The following is a 17,670-nucleotide window of genomic DNA, read 5'->3' on the forward strand; positions in this document are numbered from 1 at the left end:
TCGGTGATAGTGGCAATGAGAGTAGTACTATAAACAGAACAACCGCGTCGGCTGTTAATGATGAGATAGAACACTAGAACGGAGCAACATATGACCAAATTTACACCGCCATCGCCCCCCACAACGACTAGGGAGATGGATGCTGCTGCTGTTGCTGGGTAGTAGTAGTAGTACTAGCAGTAGCTAGGAGCTCGTCAAGCGATGCTGACGTCGTTGACAGCATCTGGTCTCCGCCAACGCTCGGTGCTACTGCGTCAGGCACCGATCCAAGAACAGATGAAGTCTCGCTGCTGAGCTCAATATTCGTCGCAAGACAATGCTGCTGCTGAGTAACCGCTGGTAACGGTTGGTACGTAGATGTTGGGAGGGTGGTAGTAGTAGTGGCACTGTAGGAGTCTGGAGCCGAGTAGAGGCTCCTCATCTCAGCTGGCGAGGCCTGACTTGCCGCCGCTCTGCCCTGCTGGGAACCTGCTTCCGACAATGTCGGTGATACCCTCCGGAAAGACTGAAATACGTCAACGATATGCTGTGGTGGCTGTACTCCAGTGACATTGGGGTGAGAAGGGGTCCGAGATAACGAAGGAGGTGTACCAGTATAGCTCACCGTGCGAGGCAAGGTAGCAGCTGCCGTCACCCACGGCGGCACTGTCGGAGGCACACTGCCGGACCTCGCTATCTGTGAGCCCACGCCACCACCACCACTGGCACCGGCGACTGCCACCGTATGAGGCGGAGTGCCAGGCAAAACAACTCCAGAAGTGTCCCCCGACGGAGAGCTATACTGGATAGACTTCGATGGTGGAGACTGTGGTGGTAGTATCGTCATACTGCATGAGTGATGTAATACAGGAGTGATACCACTGGCTGATGACGGTGCAGCAGCAGCAGCGGCACCAGAGGACAAACCGTACAGAGTCTTCTCCATCATATCCATCGCTTTCGCCGACTCTGCTTGTCGGGCCTGCCGCTTTCGCTCCGCTTCCTAAGCGACGAAATAATTCCAAATCATCTTGCGAAATTCTATAAGCTCACCATCTTAGCCTTCAATTTCGCCTCTGCCCGTTTGGCCTCCCTCTCCTCAATCTTCTGTCTCCTCGTTTCCAATGCATCCACCAGCACTTGCCACGTCCGATCATCCATATTACCATCAACAGGGAGACTGTGGTAGCCTTGAAAGCCCTTGATAACCTCGACCGTGGCCGGACACATGACGCCTATCTTGGGGAAAGCTGTCGGCCTCACACTAGGCACCACCGCCGCCAGCGCTATCTGTACCCAGGCGACATCCTCTTCGGTCGGAGCATGACCATCGTTCAACGGTGGAGGGATCTCGGGGAAAATTGGGACCTCCGACGATATAGTCGAGGCGGCCCTACCACTCGTCGAATCAGCACCAGACTGGCCCGAGTCGCCGTACTCCGCATTCAGGACATCCTTATAAAAGTGCGGCACTACCTGCTCTAGGCCCACCCCCGATACTGAATCGTTGGTGAGATGAGCTGTCGTCTCCGGTGTCAGAGGCACATACTTGGACATACTCATCTTCTTAAGGAGCTTCCCTGTCCCACTCGACGGCTCGCCATGTCCACTCGGAGGGGAATACGAAAGCCGTCCTCCACTGGTGTCCAAGAGAGCCAATGCATGCGAGGTTGGCCGGGGTGGTGGAGCAGGGGGCGGTTTGCCACATGACGATACCGCAGGTACACCAACTCCATTAGCAGGCGTAGTGGGAGATGCTTGAGGCGGTGCTGCTGCTCGTGCGTCAGCCACTTCATCCGCAGGGCCAAGCGGAGTCTCGGCAACGACGGGATGAGAAGGGCCATTTTGCTTGGCAACAGCCGCCGCACGAAGATTCGTCGCGAAAGGAGCCGAGGCCGTGGTCGTAGGAGTGCCAATGGGCACGATCGCCGCAACAGCCGCATAAGTCTGCGGATTGATAGCTGGTGGCTGAGCAACCGGCCCACTCCTCTTTACAACATCAGACTCCACCGTCACAGGATTAGCTGTCACTACCTCACGAGCCTGTGCGCGCCTACCCTCGTCACCATCCCCCTCAGTAGCCGCCGCCACCGCCTCCCCAGACACTGTAGCTATATCACCCGGAGGTGTTCTCGGCTGCGACATGGGAGACTCCGAGACCTTCAAAGCTTGGTCCTCCGCGATCCTTGGGACCGGCGGTGACACTGAGTTCACACCGAGCTGCTTAGCAGCGGTGGTAGTAGTAGTAGTAGAAGTGATGCTGCTAGCAATAGCTGCAGCAACTGGCGGGGATAGAGGTATCCCTTCCTCGAGAGCTATCTGTTTAACCCTCATAAAAACAGCTTGTCGAATCTTCTGCACAAGACGGTCCCGATTAACCTCGCGCCATACGAGGTTATTCTCAAGCAGTTCTTCTGCGATGGAGTCGCAAGTATCTTCATCAAGACTGTACTCAAAGTTAATCCGTTGGAACCTACAAGAGGAGTGGTAAACGCCACTGTAGCGGCTTTGGAACCTACTTGTCCGTCTCCGTCTCGATAAGCAAGACCACATTAGTGACTCGATCCGACCCCAGCTCTTTACGACAGAAGGCCTCAATCTCCGGAGGCAGCTGCACTGTACCGTCACGAGCCACCACAGCCGCCATCACTCTCGAGTTGGGTGGCCTCCTCGCCACATCTCGACGGATAATCGCCTCGCCACCAGTGAGAGTAGCAGAGTTAGCTGCATCAATGTGAGTAGTAGCCGATATGAGCTGCGGCGCTTCGCTCGAGTCGCTGGTCAGGTCTATCCCGCCACCCGCTCGGGCGCCTGCGTCCGGTTCTGCGGCCACTGGTGCCGAAATGGTCCGCTCACTGAGAGAAGTATTTCAAAATACGCAAAGTGTAATACCTACCTTGAAGCTATCCCACCGTCGCTGCTCTCACTAGACGTTCGGAGCCTCTGTTGGCCCACGTCTGCCGGAGTGCTCTTGACGCTCTCACTGTCAGTCACAACTCCTGGAGGAGCGACTAGCTGGAGTGAGCGTCTCTCTCCAGAGCCCACTTGCTGCTGCTGCTGGACATCTACGTCCTCCTCAATTCGCGCCTCCGTTCTGTGAATCACAGTGGGCATGCCACTACGTCCAATCCCGTCCCCGCTACCCCGTGGAGTAACAGTCGCCGAACGATCTCCATTAGGAGTAGCAACGGTAGCCGCCACACCCGGCTGAGCACTAGCAACGGTATCCACCCCAACAGCGCGGTCAGGCACATTAGAGAGACCACGCCCCTTTCGCGGCCGATGACCCTTCTCCTTATTAGGGCTCTCATCATTAACACCCTCACCATCGTCATCTTTGGATGACGGCAATGGCTCGAGAGTGGCTAACTCGTCGCCATCGTCCTTCTGGTCCCAACAGGACATCGTCAGCAGCTCAGCTGCTGTGGGCCTCATAGCCGGGTCCTTCTCGATGCACTGCTCGATAATACGCTTTAACTCCTTGTTCTGTATTCGCTCCAAACTGTCAGGCATCTCCCCATTAATAACCTTCTTGTAGATTTGGCCCGGAGTAGCACACTCAGCATAAGGGAACCTCCTCGTGACCATTTCCAATAGACACATACCAAATGCATAGATATCCACCGACGGACCATAACTCTCCTCGTACAGCTCGGGTGCCATGAATTCAGGGGTACCAACAATAGAGGTGGCAACAGAGGCATGCTGCAATGCAGTAGAAAGGCCGAGGTCGCCAATAAGAACCTTACCGTCGCTACCGTTGATAAAGATATTATCACATTTAAGATCCCGATGAATTACAGGCACCTTGAGCTGATTGTGCAAGTAGTTGATACCCTCCAAAATCTGCTTACACCACATCCGTATGACCTTCACCTTCAAGGGCCCATCCAAACGATTGATGTATTGTCGTAGGGAGCCGCCATTGACGCGCTCAGTGATAAATACAACTTCCTCTTTTTTCTTGTTGATCCACGCATTGATGAAGGATAAAATCCGATCGTGGTCAAGCGACTTGGCAATTTTAATCTCGTCATCTATCCGTTTTCGCTCATGCCGCGATAGATGGGCAAAAGATATCACATTCCAGGCCACCTCCCTACCAGTGTCATTATCGAACGCCAAATAAACCGTCTTATAACTGCCCGATCCCAGTTTCCGGTTGAACCGGTGAAACCGGCCTTTAGGGCTCTTCTCTACTACGCACTCATGCCCAGATTGAGAGCGTACCCGTCCACCACCATGTGGCACTGATGAGCTGCTGCTATCACTGCTGGACCCCGATGATTGGGGGTAGTTCATTTTTCAGCAACTCCTCGACAATGATAAAATCTGTTGAGTGCTCGTAAATTGCAGGCCGCGATTACTGGCGCGCGCCCTAAAATTACGTGACTCGCACGAGAATTTCTTGAAAACTTGGCGGAGCGTTGCACCAGTAGAAATCGCAAGAGTGTACGCAAGCACGCGCAGAGCACGCAATCTACACGTCCGTACAGCCTCACGTGTGTGAAGACACGTGTATGACCGTCCCATGAAGCTTTACCTATCAATCACATGGTTGAACAGGGAGCAGCAATGAATCAATGACATGGTGTGCTTCAACCACACCCCTATCCGATCCGGAAGGCAGTTCGCCGGGACCGCATCGGTGTGCATCAAGTGCAAGTAAGTCCACATCACGCGGACTATGGATCCCCCTGTAATGGATCGTTCGTTGCCACATTATTAGTCATAGTGACGTCCCTTTCGTTGTGTGCCGCAGGACTGTTTGCTGTTCTCGTTGCGCGGACGAGACTAGTGTATAGCTTCTGTGTGGGATATCGATTCTCGGATCGATACGCATGCACAGGGTTTTCGAGGAACAAGAGTTAAGTTAAGCTTTCGGCTTTTCCCCTTCCCTCTGTCGAGTTCAGAGTCGGGTCTGTCTGACGGTTCTCAACATCTGGTGCCCAGACCCAGGACTCTCATTCCGTACAAAAACACATGCCGTTTAAACTTGAATCAGTGCTGGAGCCCTTCAAAGGCGAAGGTGACTTTGCTCTATGGCTGAGGGAGTTTGACACTGTTGGTGATGCTTCTAAGTGGAGTCCACGCCAGAAGGCGCAGTACTTGGTCCTGTTCATGAAGGGTGCCGCAAAAGATGTCGCTCGGCAAGCTCTAGATGAAGTGGAGGACGTGGTCGAGAGCGACAGGGTCTATACGCATGTGGTACGACGTTTAGGGCAAGCCTACTCTTTGAAGACAGGGCAAGCTTGGAAATTGTTGATAACGCGCTCATGGCGTGAGGGAGACACGGTGGATGGTGTGCTTGCAGAGTTCAAGAGATATCTGCGAGTCCTGGGTGTTACTTCCGGCGTAGCCACGGACGTGTTGCTCAAGGAGAGTATCCTGTATTGCCTACCCCCCGACGTCCGCAAAGCTATCGATGCGTTTGAGGAGGATGGGAAGGAACTTGCATTGAACGATGTCGTTGCTAAAGCACGGACCCTATTGAAGCTCATGCCGAAGAACACTCAACCGGTGGCGGCGGCCATTACTAGTGGCAAATATTGCTATGTGTGTAAAGCAACTGGGCACACAGCTAAGGAATGTGGCCGAAATGATAATGTGCCGAGAAGGAGACAAGATAAACCTGACAAGATGAAGAAGGTCAAGTGCTTCGCATGTCATCAACGAGGCCATTTCGCTAGAGACTGCCCCGCTAAGTCCGGCCTTAAGCAAGCCGCTGCTGCACAAGTCGAGAAGGGTTTTCTCAAAGCAAGGCGAGGTTGCATCGTGTGGCTCATACACTGTATATGGAAGCTTGGAAGATCTTCTTCAACGGTCAGGTTAGCGTAATGACAGAGCAGGTCGGAGGCTTAGGTGTGATGTGTGAGAGCGACAGATGATGAAAGGTTTACTGGGGACGCGAACTTCCATTACACCCGCATTGGAGCAACGCAATACACCCAGTATCAGAATCACACAAAGCATATCATGGAACATTAGATGTGGCCTGCATACTGAATTATACCGGGGAAGTGAAATGGCACTAACACAGAAGGGCATTATAGAAGGCCGTTAGGCGGAGAATGAGCTCATGCATCGGCCTCGAGCATCTGGTGAGCCATCCTCATGGCGGCGAAGAAGCGAAGGACCAGATCTTCCTTAGAGAGCCTACAATTAGTGACGAAAGTGGCGATGGCGAGACGTTCAACACCAGTTTGAGCGTCTGGAGGACAATAATGAAAGAACCTCTTGCGGATCTCGGTTTTCAGAACGTTGTTGACCGACTCGATGGCATTCGTGGTGAATCCAGCATCGTTGCGGAACTGTTTGGAGTGATTAATTGTCTGGTGCTCGGAGAAAAAATGAGTATTCCTACTGACAATGGTCTGGTAGCTTCGTAACTGATCGGTCACCAGAAGAGTACGATCTGCAGCCATGTCCATGATGAGCGGCTCCAAGGAGTTGGCAGAGCGATCAGGGACGTAAGAGGAAGACACATACAGGACCTTACCAGAGCAGGGATCTATGCCAGCGACGGTCTGTACCCACAGAGGTCCCGACTGACGTTGTCGGCGACCTCTATGGTACTTCCTTCGGCCAATGGCCGTCTCATCGGCTTGTATGTACTCGTAAGAGCAATGTTCTCGCTGGGAGACATTGAAAAGGTTACAGACTTCTCCAACGAGACCACAGAAGGCCGACACCGTTTTCTTCGAGGCATCACAATCACGTATGATCTTGGGGACAGGATCGCCAAGAATGATGGCGATGAAGATGGAGAGCATTTTCCGGAAGGATGTAGCGGTATGAGCCCAGATGCCAGACCGGACAGAGACCGACGTCTTGCCACATCGTCGGGCTCCACATCGTAAATACCATAGGTGGAGCCCTGACCTGGATCTCTTCTTGTAGACTAGGTTGCGTTTTCCACATGTTGGACACATAACATCAGTGGTCAACAAGCCATGGCACTCCAACCACGGTAATAGAGTCTCTTCAGTGCAAGCGGCAAGGAAGGCAGAAGGCGAGAAGGAGCGGCATGGAACATTCGAGAGACAGTCGAATGTCGAGCAGCCTTTGCAATTAGTGAAGGCCTGTTGGACAGCTCGGGTTTTGGAGCGTGTTTGGACGAGATTAATGCTCATAGGCGTTTACAACTGAGAGGGAAAGGAAATCAGCACAGTATAATGAATTGAATGTGAACAAGCGAGACTGTAGCGTATCGTGGGGTAGTGCAGCATGCAATGCGGTCGAGATATCACACAGAACACTCAATTGAATAGCAGGATAACGGAAATACAACCTACTGAACAATAACTACGAGTCAGACATTAATGACGAGGGAGGGGCAACAATTTCTGTGCCAGGTATCTTACTGACGTCATGAAGTAGGCGGCTGATGATTTGGGATCTGAAGTGAAAGGTGACTTGAACTTGAGGTCGGACGAAGAGGTCAACCTGATAACTCACCTTGTCGCACCGGGCATCAGTGACTCGTTGACCATGAACTCTCTGGCAGTATCCGTATCAGGACACAAGATAGGGGTATCGAAGGTAAGGGCTCTCCATACCGCGTTTGTCAGCCAGCCATCAACGACAAGCTTGAGGTTACCACTACCAGGAGGATCGTCGGTGTGCAAACGCAGTTTGACTTTCCTAAGCTGGAAGAAGTCAGTTATGAGTGGGTAGGAGGGCACCGATCTGGCACTGGCGGGTCTGGCGGCAAGCAGCTGAGAGGGTATAGGAGCTCGATTGTGAGGCCATAGCTGGGCAAGGCGGCGCCTCTGGGCAGTTGTCATTCCAGCAAAGTCGTTAACGAATCTGACATAGAGAGATTAAGATGAAACGTGGTGAAGTAGTCAAGTTGGACTTATGTAAGAGTCTCCGGCGAGCGAGGTCTTCGAACCACGAGGCTGGGGGTAAGAACTGTCCAGCGCGTCGTTGAAAGCGCAGTTCGCGACGGGTGGCAGGGGAGAGACATGGAGGCCTTCGTTGCGGAGAAGGAGGAGGAGCGGCATGATCTGATGAGGACATGAGAGGGCTGAGAAAGGAGGGAATCGATGTAATGATGAGCTCAGACACCGAGTCTTACTGTGGGAATAGATTGAGGAAGGAAGCGTTTCAAGAGAGCAGTAACATATTGACGAAACGGGCGAAGAGGCAAAGTGAAACGGGCGGAGAGGGATCGGGTGTAACAGAAGAGGGCAAGCTGGGTGTAACAGAAGTGATCTGAGCCAGGTTTTTACTTGCTGGCGCTCCTCTGAGGGAGACCCCGATAAATTCCAACGCAACACAATGCATATTGCTGAGCGTACCATTGCCTCCCCAGAGACTTAAAAAGCTGCGACAAGACGATATACGGCCAAGGCCTGAGAGAAATGACAGGAGTAGTTCACTTGGCACGTACATGTGGACCACATGATGTGGTATACGTTTCTGTTGGTGACTGAGGATGGTACGGGAGAATCAAGCGGCATGTTCAATAGACTTCTCCTGAGTCTTAAGAGCGCTGTCGTAATCTAGTTTTACGAAATCCAATCCTGGGGGCGCTTCTGAAACTCAGGAGAGGTCCATTGAACACCCCGAAGAGAGCGGTTGGTAACTCTCCAAAGATTTGTGAGAAAATGCAAGAATGCAAGATTTCACCGCTTTGGTGCGCATAAGCTCGACTTCAGCGTAATACATGACTAGCGGGGAATTTTTCTGGTTTCCGCGTTTTCTCGCGTAGTTCTGTGGTTATTCCTCGACGTGTGATTAATTCCTTCATCGTTGCGCGTTGATTGGTTTTGGGTACGATGGTTGGAACATGAGCATTTTTCATGGTAAAAGGTCAACTTAAGCGTCCTGCTCGTTTGTGGCTTAGCGGTTCGGTTATCAACCATTTTTGGAATTTCGTGGCGCGCTTTGATATGCCTTGCAGAGTTGCATGACACTGGCTGTTGTAGTTTCAACGCTTGTTTTACGGTAATGCAAGAATCACATCAGCGTCTGCTCGAACAAGCCAAGGCTGCTCCGGATGATTTCTCGCGAGAGGCCGCTATTTTGAGCTCCAAGCCTGACTGGCAGTCGTAAGTCTATTCGTGGAAGTTGATCCGGGATAACTTATTATGCCAGGCTCGAGAACGCTGGTCAGATCCCTAAGGGTTCCGCCCAGTGGTTGAATCAGATTCACGGTACTTCTAGCAGTGCAGTGGTGACTCTCGCCCAGCGTAACGAGGAGGTCAGTGCTCATGCCTCTGCATCTTGAGATGACATGTTTGTTGTCAGGTCATCAGCGGCCTTCTTTCCGTTCTCAAGAGCGTCGAGGACATGCATGCTGTTCAGTACGCCTTCACCGTCATCTATGAGGCAACGTAACCATTTGCCCTCTAAGTTCGCATCTCCATTTCATGCCTACCTTATCCTTAGTCGTTATGACTCTTCCTTTTGGAATCTCCTTGTCGGCTTCGCTAGGAAGAACGACATCATGCTTCCCTTCACTCGTTTTTTGAGCTCTGATCGTGCTGCAGAGGATTCCTATTCCAGTGATAAGGCTGTAAGTTGTGATGGTTTAAGTGTCCGTGATCGAATGGGTGTGCTTCGTGTCAGCTCTACGTCTTAACAAACATCATGAGTCACGACGGTGGTCGGAGGTTCAATCCCCAGGAGGTAGGTTAATCGCTCTCCAGGCGCATTTGGTTATTCGTAGTGACGTAGTTTATCATCGTGGCAGGCCAAGATGATTGCTGATTCCGTTGCTGATGACAAGAACATGAAGTTCAAGGGTGTCAGCGACTTGGGACGTCTTGATGGTTTCTGCAACCTCCTCAAGTTTGATGGATTCCGTGCTGTTGTCTGGAACAACAGGAAGGTCCAGAGGTGCATCATGAACGCTATCTCGGGCGTTGAATCGTCGGACCCACTGGTCTTGTATCGCGGTGTATTCTGCGTATGGTGCGTCAGCTTTAATAAGGAGCTCGTCTCCACCTCAGTCGCCGATATGGGTGATGACCTCGTGCAGGTGGGTTGCTGCTGATAGTTGTTTTAGGATGGTTATGTTGCTTCCCCTTAGGCCCTTCTTTCGGTTGTTGCTAACTGCCGTGTCGAGAAGGTCATCCGCATGACTCTTGCTGTGTTGTCCAACTTCTTGGGTGACGACAAGATGTGCACTGCCATTGTGGAGAGCGGCATCATCCACTATGTGCAGAATTTGGAGTACGAGAAGTGGCGCGATCAGGAGCTCTATGAGGACGTCCGCAAGGTCGCTGCTATGATTGCCAGCGAGGTAGGTTGGAAAAGTCATTCGTATCTACACTATGTATTTTTAGATCAGCACCCATACCAATTTCGAGCGTTACGAGAGGGAGCTCCGAACCAACAAGCTTCGTTGGGGTTTCATCCACTCGGAGAAGTTCTGGCTCGAGAACGCTGAGAAGTTCGACAGGGAGCAGTTCGCTGCTGTGAAGGCTCTCGTTGCTCTCCTCAAGTCCGACTCCGCTGACGACACTACCAAGGCTGTTGCCTGCCATGATATTGGCGAATTTGCCCGCGTGTACCCCACTGGCAAACAGGTGTTGAACCGTCTCAGTGCCAAACCGGCCGTTATGGCTCTTATGACCAGCAAGGACCGCGATGTGAGCTCTAGTTGTTTCCCCTGTGATGGTACTGTTATTGATCAGGTCGCTCGCGAGGCTCTTCTTGCCACTCAGAAGCTTATGTTGAACAAGTGGCAGGCACTTCAACAGGGCGCCCTGTAAAATGCTAAGAGTATTGGCGCCGGTGCTGTGAGAGCAGCAATACTATCACCATTCCAGTGTGCCTTTTTAACAAGTACAGTTGAAGAGCAGCAGTGCATAGTTTCCCTTGTTGCTGCTATCCGTCATCACGACCAATATCGTTGTTGAGATATTACCATCAGGTGGGCGATTTCCACTGTATGCAGTGGAGGCTTTGGTGTTAGTGCCTGTATGGGCTTGTGATTCATCGAGAGTAGCCTGGTGGGATATTTTCCCGTTCGAATGGTCTTGTTCTTTGATGGAAGTCTCACAGCTGTAGCATTGCTGATTAAGCTGCTCAACCTCCACCGACTGAGTTTCCTCTTCTCCTGGTCAGCGTTGTGTTCAGTTCATCGGGCAATGCTAGTTGGGTAGTTTTCTATACAATGGCAACTATGGAGCCACCATGGAAACGACTGAAGGCGGCTCCGAAGCCACCAGCCCCATCACAGCCTGCAGCGCCTGTCCGACCGCGAGTTAATATAAAGCCGGTAATCGATCTCGTACAGGAGACAGTGGAGTGGCCGGTCCAGCCTGTCCCTGAGGTTGTGATTGAGCCGTGCTGTAGGCATTACAGAGATCTCACTAGAAGTACAGAGAAGGTAATAAGACAGTTGCTATGAGAAGTAGTGTGAATACGAAGATATACGTTTAGGTCAATTTGACATTGTCGCGGCGAGGCGCTACAGAAGTGGTAGGAGAGGCTGTGGTGGAGTCCCCAGCAGAGCCTGTGAAGGAGGACCCAGATTCCAAGGACCCCGAGGCGGTAGGGCTAGGGGTGGGGTCTGGTCGGTCGTGTCTGTGATCGTGGCTGCTTGTGATAGGGCAACTCGTTGCCTTGCTGTTTTCACTCGTGCCAGAACTTCCCTTATCTGAGAATCATCGAAGTCACATCCTTGTAAAGAAACGATTATATCGCGAGTGAATTAATACGAATCCTGAAACCTTCGTGGTTGGTGAAATCGCCTTGACGAATCTCAACGACTTACTCGTAGCTCAAGACATGACTTGAGATAGTCCTCTGTCGCTAGACGGCAGGAATCAGTCTAAACCTAGCGCGAAAACTGACAATCCGACAACGCGTCGAGTTGATGGGAACCCATATTCCGAAAGGCCTAGTGCACACCGGGAGAAGTTGAACTGGATTTTACTGACCGTACTCATGTCCTCACCGTCGGGTGATGTTCAAAGCTCGAAGGTGGTACAGCCTGAATAGCAGGGCATACCTCGACCATGCATGCGCACACAGGAGCCATTGCTCTACCACTCGTACTAGATGACAGATCCAATCTTGTATGGGGATACTGCTGCTGTGTTGTGAAATCAACCGGTAGCCTGTTCACATAGGAGTCGTTTAGCAACTTTTCTGTTTAGTTGTCAAAATGACAATTGATATTACGAAATCGGGACAGCGTCGCCCTCGTAGTTGGGCCGTCGGGCTCAGTCTTGCTCGCTACGCTGGTCGTGTAGTTTTGATCGCCGCTGTTTCAGGTGTCGACGATCTTATGTACCCTGAGGGGGTATCGTGATCCGCGGTCCATCACCCGAACTGAAGATGGATCTAGTGGAGTGGTGGCGGTGGCAGAGGAATTTCGAGGCACCTATGGCCACATACGCGACAGGAAAGCCTCCTCGACGGTCATCCTCGGGGACTCCAATACTGAACAACAAGCGGCGCAGACGTCCTCAGTATCGGAGTCGGACTCGAGCCGGGACGCCACGGTTACACCAAAGGGCGATGGAGAGGAACGAAGCGTGGAGAGCCCTAGTCCGGTCAGGAGTCCGAGCCAGATACCCTCGCCGCCGTGGATGAGGGCAGCTCAGGCAGCAGCGGCCAGCATGGCATGGTTTGGGAAGGGCAAAGGGATGCCCTTCATGGGCCCGGCTGCTTTCGCGAGAATGGCTGCGATGAATCGAATGCGGGCAGCGCAGGCCTATCAGGACCCCAGTTCGCAACAGAGGGATATGTTGGCAAGGGAGAGTAGCGAGGAGATTGCCAGGCAGCACTCGGCAATTCCGAACACACAATCAGCTGTCCCTATGGATCCCCGCCACGCCGTCCCTCAGGGCATGGTGCCTGGCCTGCAGTACCAACCGCCTCGGCCGGTTGCTCAGACTCCAGAATGTCTCGTTCCTTCTATGCCGTTACCACCGTACCAAGGTGGTGGAGGGCAATTCCAATCGGGTGGCGGCCTGCCCCCCTCCGAGCCGCCTCGGCCACCCCCCACAGGGATTCAGCAGCAACCTCCGATGCCACCATGGCCACCTCGGGGTGTTCAGTACGGACAGCCTCCGAGAGGGACCGGCGGCATGTACCGTTGAGTTTATCATTGCTATTACTGTAGCATTCTACATTGTTTCCAGGACTCCTTTGCTGCCTTGCTTCGGCCCGTCTAGTGACTTGGTGTTAGTATGTATTACCCTCCGTATGGCAGCAGACGTTGAGTCTAGCCAGGCCTCTTCAAAGGCGTATCCGAGCGTAGCAGAGCCCTCGGCGCCAGACTATGGAGCCTACCGAGAGCAGCAGTACGGGGAGTCTTGTGGTTTGGAAGGGGCCTCGGAGCATCAGGCCTTCTACGGCTACAGGGCAACGGCAGATGATTATAATAGTGAGTATAGCTGGTCTCAGGTAGGTGGCGACCGGAAAGCCGACAATCTACGTTGTGCCTTTGCTCAGCGGGGGCCGTCTTCTGATCACGAATCGGCGGAAGAGCGGTACGAGCATACTACCAGTAGTGAACCTCGGCGCGCTTCCCGGTCAGCTGACATATCGCCCGAGGCGGCTGTTCGGGCCCTCCTCTATCATGGTGCCTGCTACACTGTGCAGTGTATCAGAAGGGCTGGGACTTGGGTGGGCATTAAACTCTGTAACCACATTGAAAGGTAGTCCTTGGAAGGGCACTGTTGAGGGCAGCGGGGATCTCCCCTGGTCAGGCGATTGGTTGCTAAGAGACAGCGCCGAGTGGCTCGAGATGAGGCCTCCAATCGTTTGGCACTCCGCTTGGTGGACGGGGCTTTACAGCAGACTCGCCGCATTCACGACTGGTTGGCAGTCCGGAACCTCTGACGCTGGATGCGTATCAACAGCATCGATTTGTGTGTATTCTTGATACCATATACCTCTCTAATCACCATTGATTGTTTCTAGCCACGACTGTGTTCTGCTACTAAAGGGTGGTGGCCATACGGGCTTATGGGTAGAGTCAGGCGCCGCCGCCGCTGTTGTTATAACTATGCGCCTCACGGCAGACTTGATAGAGCAGAGTGGCGAGCAGATGATCACCCCAGCTGGTGATAGGGCTCTCGTCCTCCGTGGGTAGGAGGTGGAGGGCACTAGTCGTGGCTTAGTGGCTGTGATGGGTTCAGGTTGAAGATTCCGGTGATGGAGAACTTGAGTGCCACGAAGGACCATTACGACTGTCTGGACCTCACGGACAACGATATCGCGAAGATACCCAATGAGAGTGCCCCTCTCATGCGGCTGCGCACTTTGGTACTCTTTCATCTGTGAGTTGCATGCTCTGCAACCTCTGATCAGATGCTCGCCAACAACCGCATTACTCGGATAGGATCTAAATGCTTTGATAACATGCCTAATCTCACCAGTGTGGTCCTCACTAATAACCGTATCGAGAAGTTGCAGGACCTCTACCCGTTGGGGCAGTGTAGGGCACCTCCTGCTCGGTCGTGGGCCAGTTGTCTTTCTCAGTACGGCATTTGGAGCGTTTGACTGTGCTGGACAACGAGGTCTGCAATGCGCAGCATTACCGACTTTTCCTGATACACATACTGCCCAAGACTTTGCGGTTTATCGATTTCTCTAGAGTGAAGGACAAGGTAGTGAGAGTGGTCAGGGATGGGAGGCAGTGGTGGATGGTAGGAGCGTGAGGCGGCGGCAAAGCTATTTGGTGGCCCTGAGGGGGAGAAGTTCCTGCTCAAGATCGCTCCTAAGGTTACTCAGGATGAAGAGAACGGCGAGGAGGCAATCGTCAAGGAGAACGTGCCTAATGGTAGAAGTTTGGAAAGCAGTCGTGGTCGGGGTAGTGTTGGTGTGCAAAGGTACTTCTGCTGCTGATAAGGGCCTCCTCCTTGCTCGCATCAAGGAAGCTATAGAAGCAGCATCCTCAATGGAGGAGGTTACTAAGCTGGAGAAGGCCCTCAGGACTGGTAACCTAGCTGGCTTTGGGTATGCCCATCTCAGTGCTTGTCCAGGAGAGATCCCTCCAGGAATCGAAGCGCGGCTGTCTTCTTCCTCCCTTTCCGCGGCCACTGCGACGATGAGTAAAAACGTTGAGTGATATTTTGTTTCGGCATCAGCGCTCTGGAGGCTGATACCCGACTGTTGCATGGCGCTTGAGTTCATGTGGCCAGAGGATGAGGGCTTGCAGGAGGCTTTTCTCAGTGACTGTCCTATACAATGTCACCACCACTCCCTGGTTGGGATGACCCTGCATCGAGTGCTGGGGCCCCTCAGACCAGCACCCCCCCAGCCGAGTACAATGGAGGGCGTCGAGGTAGCAGCTCTGGCGGCAGAGACGAGCGTGGTAGGAGGCGGAGTAGGAACGACTCTCGTGGGAGGAGTCGAGGCTCAGGTCGGGAGAGTCGAAGGCGTTCAAGGTGGGTCGGCCTCTGGGTGCCAGCCAGGCCGCACTACACCTGGATGGGGTCAGGTCCAGAGACCGTGGTAGCCGTCGTCACCGCGGGAGGTCTGGGTCGTCGTCGGGGTCTGAGAGTCCTAGAAGCTCAAGATCACGGTCTAGATCGAGACGGAGGCATGCGAGGAAGAGCGGCTGGGATGATGAGACGGAGCAGCCCGAAACAAAGCAAAGCAACTTCAGTAGTGCAGAGGGGCCATCTCGGAGGGTTACCATTTGATTAGGCTCGGCCCCTCCGGACGGCTCAGTCGACCCCCAACAGCTCCTCTTGCAGCAAGCAATGATATCTGGTGGGGCTGGGGCCAATAAGAAGGCGAAGGAGGTAAGCGGATAGTCTATGAGCTCGGCTCACAGTATCGCCTGGTTTCAGCTGTATGTGGGTAACTTAGCACAGGGACAGGCGACGCAGGCCAACATACGAGCCTTCTTCAACAACGCCTTGTCGGCTCTACCAGAATACCAACAGAAGTGAGCTCAAGTTGGTCATTGACTAGGTCAAGTCTTGTCCCGTTTAGATATGCGGCACTGTTGCCTACTGGTGCAGTGAGGGAAGTGAGGATGTCAGCTGAGGGGATGTATGCCTTTGTGGAGGTCGCGTCGGAGGAAATCGCCGTTACTTGTCTGGAGCTGGATAAGGCTGAATTCCTCGGTATGCATTGTATAGGTGGGGGTTGCTCATCGACATGATTTTAGGACGGCCACTGAAGATCGGCCGACCCACGGGTCTAGTGCTGCCGGGCCCTGCCCCACCCCCGATGGACGTCAGCGTCCTGCGCAATCAAGGCTTCCTACCTAGTAAGGGGACCTTCTGCTGTGAGTTGGGCCCATCTGGTCCTCTTCATTGTCAGCAAAGGCAATGCCGTCGAACCCCTCACAGAGCCGGAAGCAACGGGAGCTCTATGTTGGCAATCTCGCGGTAAGACTTGAAATGAAGGGCTGACTACTATTGACGCTTGGTGCCAGATCGGTGTGGTGACGGCGCAAGTCCTCCATGAACTGTTCGAGCCTGCTTGTAAAGTGCTCCCGGACTACGACCCGGCCCTGGGACCACCAGTGTTGCAAGCGGACATCAGGGGCGATGGGAGGTAGGAGCCGTTCGGAAGGTGGTGGGAGGGAGGTCATCGGAACCCAGGTTTGCCTTTGTGGAGTTCCAGAACGATCGATTAGCAACAGCTGCTTTGAGCATCTTCAATGGGGTGAGCATCGTCACGATGGGAAAGATGGTATGTTACGTATCCTGTTCAGATGGAAGTACTCGGCCGACGCCTGATCGTGAGTCGACCTCAAGGCTTCGTGGAGGGCGGCGCTGCTGCCCCTGCCGGTCTGCCAGGGTCAACTGGTCAACAATGGAATGCGCTGCCGCAACAAGCCGGTATGGGCGGTTGGGGTATGACCGCTAGCAACGGGGGGCAAGGCTGGGGTGGGGCCCAGCCGATGCTACAGCAGCAGGCATGGGGTGCTGGAGGCTTCTCCGATAACGCTAATGTGATGCCGGTACAGAACCCTCGAAGCTTCGGAGGTCAGAATGACGGCCAGGACGCGGCAGCACGAGCGGGGGCTGAGGCGGCTCAGGCGCTCTTGGGCGGCGGGAACTAGTGAGATGGATGGTGATGATGGCGGGCTGGTCTCGAGGCAAGTTTAGAAGGGGTTTGCACAGCCACCACTATCACTGGAAACATCATTATCCTCCGAAAGGGAACACGAGTGTTTGGTTGAGTCGAAGTTGGGTGGTTGTGGAATTTTGTGGCGCGCGGTCAGGCATTGGCGGTGTGGAATAGACCGTTCAAGTCGAGGAATATCATTGCTGTGTAGTACACAGTGTGTACGCGTGTACATGAGTTTTTCTACCACATCTGCGGACACCCAGTTACCAGTCGATATACATCGTCCTAGTGACCGTTTTGCGATGGGGACAGGCGAGGCGTTGTTTCGATGAGGGATATCTCTTAGTCTAGGCTTTTGGGGGGGCATTTCGGAAACCGAAATCAGCTGATATTGGCGAGGATGTGATAAGTTTCTGGGCATCACGTTGATCCCTCCAACCCTCTCCCTCTCCTCACTCGACCGATTCGTTACCCACGAGGGCCGATCTCAAGCAGTGAATCGGCCTGTTCTGTCGATCTCTACATATGAGCGTCTACCAACATCTCAGCCAAGTACCGCATTTGCAACCTAAAGAGTCCATTTCATGCCACCGGCATAACATTCGGCTCAGAGGTCAGAAGGAGCTGAAATTTCGTAAATGGGCAAGGTGGCAGGCATTGGAAAGAATGATTAACTTCATGCTTCCCTAC

General features: G+C 53.2%; 8 protein-coding genes across 8 annotated transcripts; 6 read left to right on the forward strand and 2 right to left on the reverse strand.

Annotated features, from left to right (window-relative positions):
• Positions 1–1,020: 1,020 nt before the first annotated feature.
• On the reverse strand, positions 1,021–4,281 carry Pmar_PMAR005296 (hypothetical protein; the record flags this gene model as incomplete). The annotated part of the gene is made up of 3 exons (XM_002786543.1): positions 1,021–2,452; positions 2,499–2,834; positions 2,876–4,281. 3 exons carry the CDS (start codon positions 4,279–4,281, stop codon positions 1,021–1,023), a joined length of 3,174 nt encoding a protein of 1,057 aa, XP_002786589.1.
• Positions 4,282–4,962: 681 nt separating this feature from the next.
• On the forward strand, positions 4,963–5,817 carry Pmar_PMAR005297 (hypothetical protein; the record flags this gene model as incomplete). The annotated part of the gene is made up of 1 exon (XM_002786544.1): positions 4,963–5,817. One exon carries the CDS (start codon positions 4,963–4,965, stop codon positions 5,815–5,817), a length of 855 nt encoding a protein of 284 aa, XP_002786590.1.
• Positions 5,818–6,056: 239 nt separating this feature from the next.
• Positions 6,057–6,752, reverse strand: Pmar_PMAR005298 (conserved hypothetical protein; the record flags this gene model as incomplete). The annotated part of the gene is made up of 1 exon (XM_002786545.1): positions 6,057–6,752. One exon carries the CDS (start codon positions 6,750–6,752, stop codon positions 6,057–6,059), a length of 696 nt encoding a protein of 231 aa, XP_002786591.1.
• Positions 6,753–8,934: 2,182 nt separating this feature from the next.
• On the forward strand, positions 8,935–10,703 carry Pmar_PMAR005299 (vacuolar ATP synthase subunit h, putative; the record flags this gene model as incomplete). Its single annotated transcript, XM_002786546.1, has 9 exons — positions 8,935–9,035; positions 9,082–9,187; positions 9,235–9,320; positions 9,376–9,502; positions 9,556–9,615; positions 9,680–9,967; positions 10,019–10,231; positions 10,275–10,580; positions 10,626–10,703. The coding sequence occupies 9 exons, from the start codon at positions 8,935–8,937 to the stop codon at positions 10,701–10,703; spliced, it is 1,365 nt and encodes a 454-aa protein (XP_002786592.1).
• Positions 10,704–11,107: 404 nt separating this feature from the next.
• On the forward strand, positions 11,108–13,043 carry Pmar_PMAR005300 (hypothetical protein; the record flags this gene model as incomplete). The annotated part of the gene is made up of 3 exons (XM_002786547.1): positions 11,108–11,323; positions 11,377–11,487; positions 12,213–13,043. 3 exons carry the CDS (start codon positions 11,108–11,110, stop codon positions 13,041–13,043), a joined length of 1,158 nt encoding a protein of 385 aa, XP_002786593.1.
• An 88-nt stretch (positions 13,044–13,131) lies between these two features.
• On the forward strand, positions 13,132–13,871 carry Pmar_PMAR005301 (hypothetical protein). Its single transcript, XM_002786548.1, has 3 exons — positions 13,132–13,350; positions 13,399–13,604; positions 13,656–13,871. Exons 1-3 carry the CDS (start codon positions 13,150–13,152, stop codon positions 13,786–13,788), a joined length of 540 nt encoding a protein of 179 aa, XP_002786594.1. The 5' UTR covers positions 13,132–13,149; the 3' UTR covers positions 13,789–13,871.
• A 49-nt stretch (positions 13,872–13,920) lies between these two features.
• Pmar_PMAR005302 (U2 small nuclear ribonucleoprotein A, putative) lies at positions 13,921–15,061 on the forward strand. Its single transcript, XM_002786549.1, has 7 exons — positions 13,921–14,037; positions 14,088–14,214; positions 14,260–14,386; positions 14,431–14,558; positions 14,602–14,731; positions 14,781–14,888; positions 14,934–15,061. The coding sequence occupies exons 1-7, from the start codon at positions 13,955–13,957 to the stop codon at positions 15,017–15,019; spliced, it is 789 nt and encodes a 262-aa protein (XP_002786595.1). The 5' UTR covers positions 13,921–13,954; the 3' UTR covers positions 15,020–15,061.
• A 77-nt stretch (positions 15,062–15,138) lies between these two features.
• On the forward strand, positions 15,139–17,039 carry Pmar_PMAR005303 (Splicing factor U2AF 65 kDa subunit, putative; the record flags this gene model as incomplete). Its single annotated transcript, XM_002786550.1, has 10 exons — positions 15,139–15,338; positions 15,392–15,558; positions 15,601–15,698; positions 15,747–15,844; positions 15,892–16,025; positions 16,070–16,171; positions 16,225–16,292; positions 16,340–16,461; positions 16,509–16,572; positions 16,622–17,039. The coding sequence occupies 10 exons, from the start codon at positions 15,139–15,141 to the stop codon at positions 16,970–16,972; spliced, it is 1,404 nt and encodes a 467-aa protein (XP_002786596.1). The 3' UTR covers positions 16,973–17,039.
• Between the last annotated feature and the right edge of the window lie 631 nt (positions 17,040–17,670).

This window comes from Perkinsus marinus, assembly GCF_000006405.1.
Source record: "Perkinsus marinus ATCC 50983 genomic scaffold scf_1104296931384, whole genome shotgun sequence".
NCBI classification, from domain to species: domain Eukaryota; phylum Perkinsozoa; order Perkinsida; family Perkinsidae; genus Perkinsus; species Perkinsus marinus.

Coding starts and splice junctions, on each gene's coding strand:
- Pmar_PMAR005301 (XM_002786548.1), top strand. CDS start 13,150: ATGGCAGCAGACGTTGAGTCTAGCCAGGCCTCTTCAAAGGCGTATCCG. Junction 13,351..13,398: donor GTGAGTATAGCTGGTCTCAG/GTAGGTGGCGAC, acceptor GCCTTTGCTCAG/CGGGGGCCGTCTTCTGATCA. Junction 13,605..13,655: donor CTCTGTAACCACATTGAAAG/GTAGTCCTTGGA, acceptor TCCCCTGGTCAG/GCGATTGGTTGCTAAGAGAC.
- Pmar_PMAR005302 (XM_002786549.1), top strand. CDS start 13,955: ATGCGCCTCACGGCAGACTTGATAGAGCAGAGTGGCGAGCAGATGATC. Junction 14,215..14,259: donor TCATGCGGCTGCGCACTTTG/GTACTCTTTCAT, acceptor ACCTCTGATCAG/ATGCTCGCCAACAACCGCAT. Junction 14,889..14,933: donor GGAGAAGGCCCTCAGGACTG/GTAACCTAGCTG, acceptor GTGCTTGTCCAG/GAGAGATCCCTCCAGGAATC.